The 2816-nt window shown below is 47.0% G+C and overlaps 1 protein-coding gene across 1 annotated transcript in view; it reads left to right on the forward strand.

Moving 5' to 3' along the window:
- Nucleotides 1-464: 464 nt before the first annotated feature.
- The window catches only part of LOC121938576 (potassium voltage-gated channel subfamily G member 4-like), a gene marked incomplete at its 3' end in the record, with an annotated part of 3578 nt that continues 1226 nt past the window's right edge, over nucleotides 465-2816 (forward strand). The window contains exons 1-2 of the mRNA XM_042481800.1: nucleotides 465-736; nucleotides 851-1492. Coding sequence (XP_042337734.1) covers nucleotides 629-736; nucleotides 851-1492 — 750 coding nt within the window. The remainder of the gene's footprint in view (nucleotides 737-850; nucleotides 1493-2816) is intronic.

A 2816-nucleotide genomic window follows, 5' to 3' on the forward strand; every position in this document is an offset into this window, starting at 1 on the left:
CCACCTCATCTCTAGGCCCTCCCTAATCCTGCTGTGACGACACAGATGATCCCCTTCCACTCCCAGGACACCTCAGTGCTACACATTTGGCTGCTTGACTCATCCGGCTCATCCTCTGCAACTATCAGTCACTGATCAATCCGAACCCACTCTCTCTATTGGGGATTTCCTTTTCCAGACTCTGGCTTTAGACCGGGATTACCCACTGATCTGATGACGAATTCTGATACGCCAATTGTGGACCTCTGATGGAAATGTCAAAGCTCACTCACAGTCAAATGTGAAAACAGGTTTTCTGACACTCCTTATTCCTCTCCTTAATGGGTTTTGCCTCTGTTAGTTGGAAGCCAGAGCCATAACTCAACTGAGAAAGAACTCCTTGTTATGAGGGGTTCTGAGGCCAAAAAGACTGAAAGCTGCAGCCATTTTTATGCTCAGCTCATCTACAACAGACCTGGGCTGTGGCAGAAAAGCTTTTCCAATGTGCAAGTTTTAATGTAAGTTGTTGCAGACTGCGATACAGAAAGGACTGCTGTGTCCTGAGGCTGAAAATCTGTAGATTTTTGCCTGCCATCGTAACCTGGTCTGAGCTTCCTGGTCCAGAGCAGTGTGCTTTCCAGATGCGGCCATGCCCATCATTAGCAACGCCAACCATGACTTCAGCAATCTGTCTGTCAGTGACGACAGCAGTCTCGACCGCATCTTCACAGAGATCCCCGAGACTGAGACCATCAAGGTATAAAAAACAAAATAAATGACTAAAAGAATTATATTAAATAAGTGATTGAGTTGTAGAATTGTTGTGCACACATATTTCATTCACTGAAGCTGTTTATTGTTCACTCTTCAGGGTGTGTACTACAAGAGGGCTCAGTACATCCGTCGGCCAGAGGACCTGGTGTCCGTCGACCACGCCTTGTTGGCAGTGATCAACGTTGGGGGAAACCGCTACACTTTCCCCTGGAGCACCCTGGAGCAGTTCCCCCTCACAAGACTTGGCCGCCTCTGTGGCTGCCGCTCACTTGAGGAAATCGCCAGCGTCTGCGACGACTATGACGAAGCTCGCAAGGAATTCTTCTTCGACCGCTCACCATCTGCCTTCAGGGTCATCCTCAACTTCCTGGCTGCAGGGAAGCTGCGCCTGCTCCGGGAGATGTGCGTCCTCTCCCTGCACGATGAGCTGACCTACTGGGGTGTGGAGATGACGTATATGGAGCGCTGTTGTAAGAGGAAGATGTACACACGTGTGGAGGAGGTGCATGAGCTTGAGCGGCGTGAGGAGGAGCGCAGGCAGAGAAACGCTTTGCAGCGTGTGCCGGTGGAGGAGACGAGGTACCGGAAAGTAATGAACTGGCTGAGAGATATGGTGGAGAATCCACAATCGGGTTTACCTGGGAAGATCTTTGCCTGCTTGTCAGTGATCATGGTGGCGGTGACTGTCATCAGCTTGTGTATCAGCACCATGCCAGACCTTAGAGAGGAAGAGGACAGGGTGAGTAAACCAGTGTTTCCATTTTATGGATGGAGCTGTCCAGCCCGTTCTCATTCCAAACTCATCAAACACCCCCGCTATGATAGTGCTTTTAGCATAAGATACCAAAGCCAAAGCCACCTGTCATGTCCGCATGATACGCACATGGTTGGTGTCACTTAAGAATGTAGTCCTGACGGAACCACCTCCACATTAAATGTGGCAGGACAGTGGCAGGTTGAAACACTGCCATTAACAAGGTAATGTATGGAGCGCAACAGTGCCTAAAGGGCAGAAGGGAGGCGCGTTGGATTAGTCCAACAAACCCCAGATTTTCATACAGGATTCTGGTGTTCGCTTCCTGTCTAAATGCAATGTTTTTTTTTCTACATCTTACCATGTGCCTCCTTCCCCTTATCCTAACCATCTGTGCCAGCATGTGTGTTTGTTGATGTCCCAGTGTTGGTTGCTATATGGTGCTGTTTCCTAAACATAACCACATGCAGCATAATCTGACCATGTGCTTGTGCTGACATCACAGTAGCGGCATCCCGCAATGTAAAGAGCAGATGCAGAAGGATACCTAGAACGTAATATGTAGGAGGTCGACTGCAAAGTTTTGGAGTAAGATGCCTCCAGTGGCTGTCAGTGAGATATACTGTCTCTTTTCACAGTTGTTCCCTATGAGGTAACAGAGCTGCTCATAACTTAACGTGACAAACTGGATGCTCATATATCCAATACTAACTCTATCTCCTGGAAACTTACATTGAGGGAGAACCTTGTGTGACTTCAGTCAGTCAGTGTTGAAGAGTGAGAAAAACCAAATGTGTGAATCTTGTTTTATTCATTTCAGATTCAGACACAAATTGTGATGCTGCAAAAAAGTCAAGCTTTAATGTATAATACTCCCTGGCGTCACACTCTTACATATCTCCGTGGGGTGCTGCTATGTGTGTGTTATCGTGCATGTCCATGTCCTGTGATATGTGTCTACCCTTAACAGTGCAGGATAATGAAGCCAGGGCTGCTCACTGAGGCCTGTCCAGTATCTGTCAGTAAACACTGGGGAATAATCAAATGGGCTTACTGTATCTCACACAAAAGACACACGCATGCAAATGTGTCGATAAGTAGACACAGTAGCACAAAGTTGCACATGCACAAACACACACATACATGCACTTTCAGTCATGTGCCTGCACACACACATGGTCACATGCACATACAATAGTAATGAACTCGTCCACTGTAACCAATACGGTCTGAATTTTGCACACAATTACTCTCAAGTGTTACGTTTCCTTTTAAGTTAAATAATACTGCAACACATCCATTGTTTATT

This window comes from Plectropomus leopardus, unplaced genomic scaffold (assembly GCF_008729295.1).
Source record: "Plectropomus leopardus isolate mb unplaced genomic scaffold, YSFRI_Pleo_2.0 unplaced_scaffold3010, whole genome shotgun sequence".
NCBI classification, from domain to species: Eukaryota; Metazoa; Chordata; class Actinopteri; order Perciformes; family Serranidae; genus Plectropomus; species Plectropomus leopardus.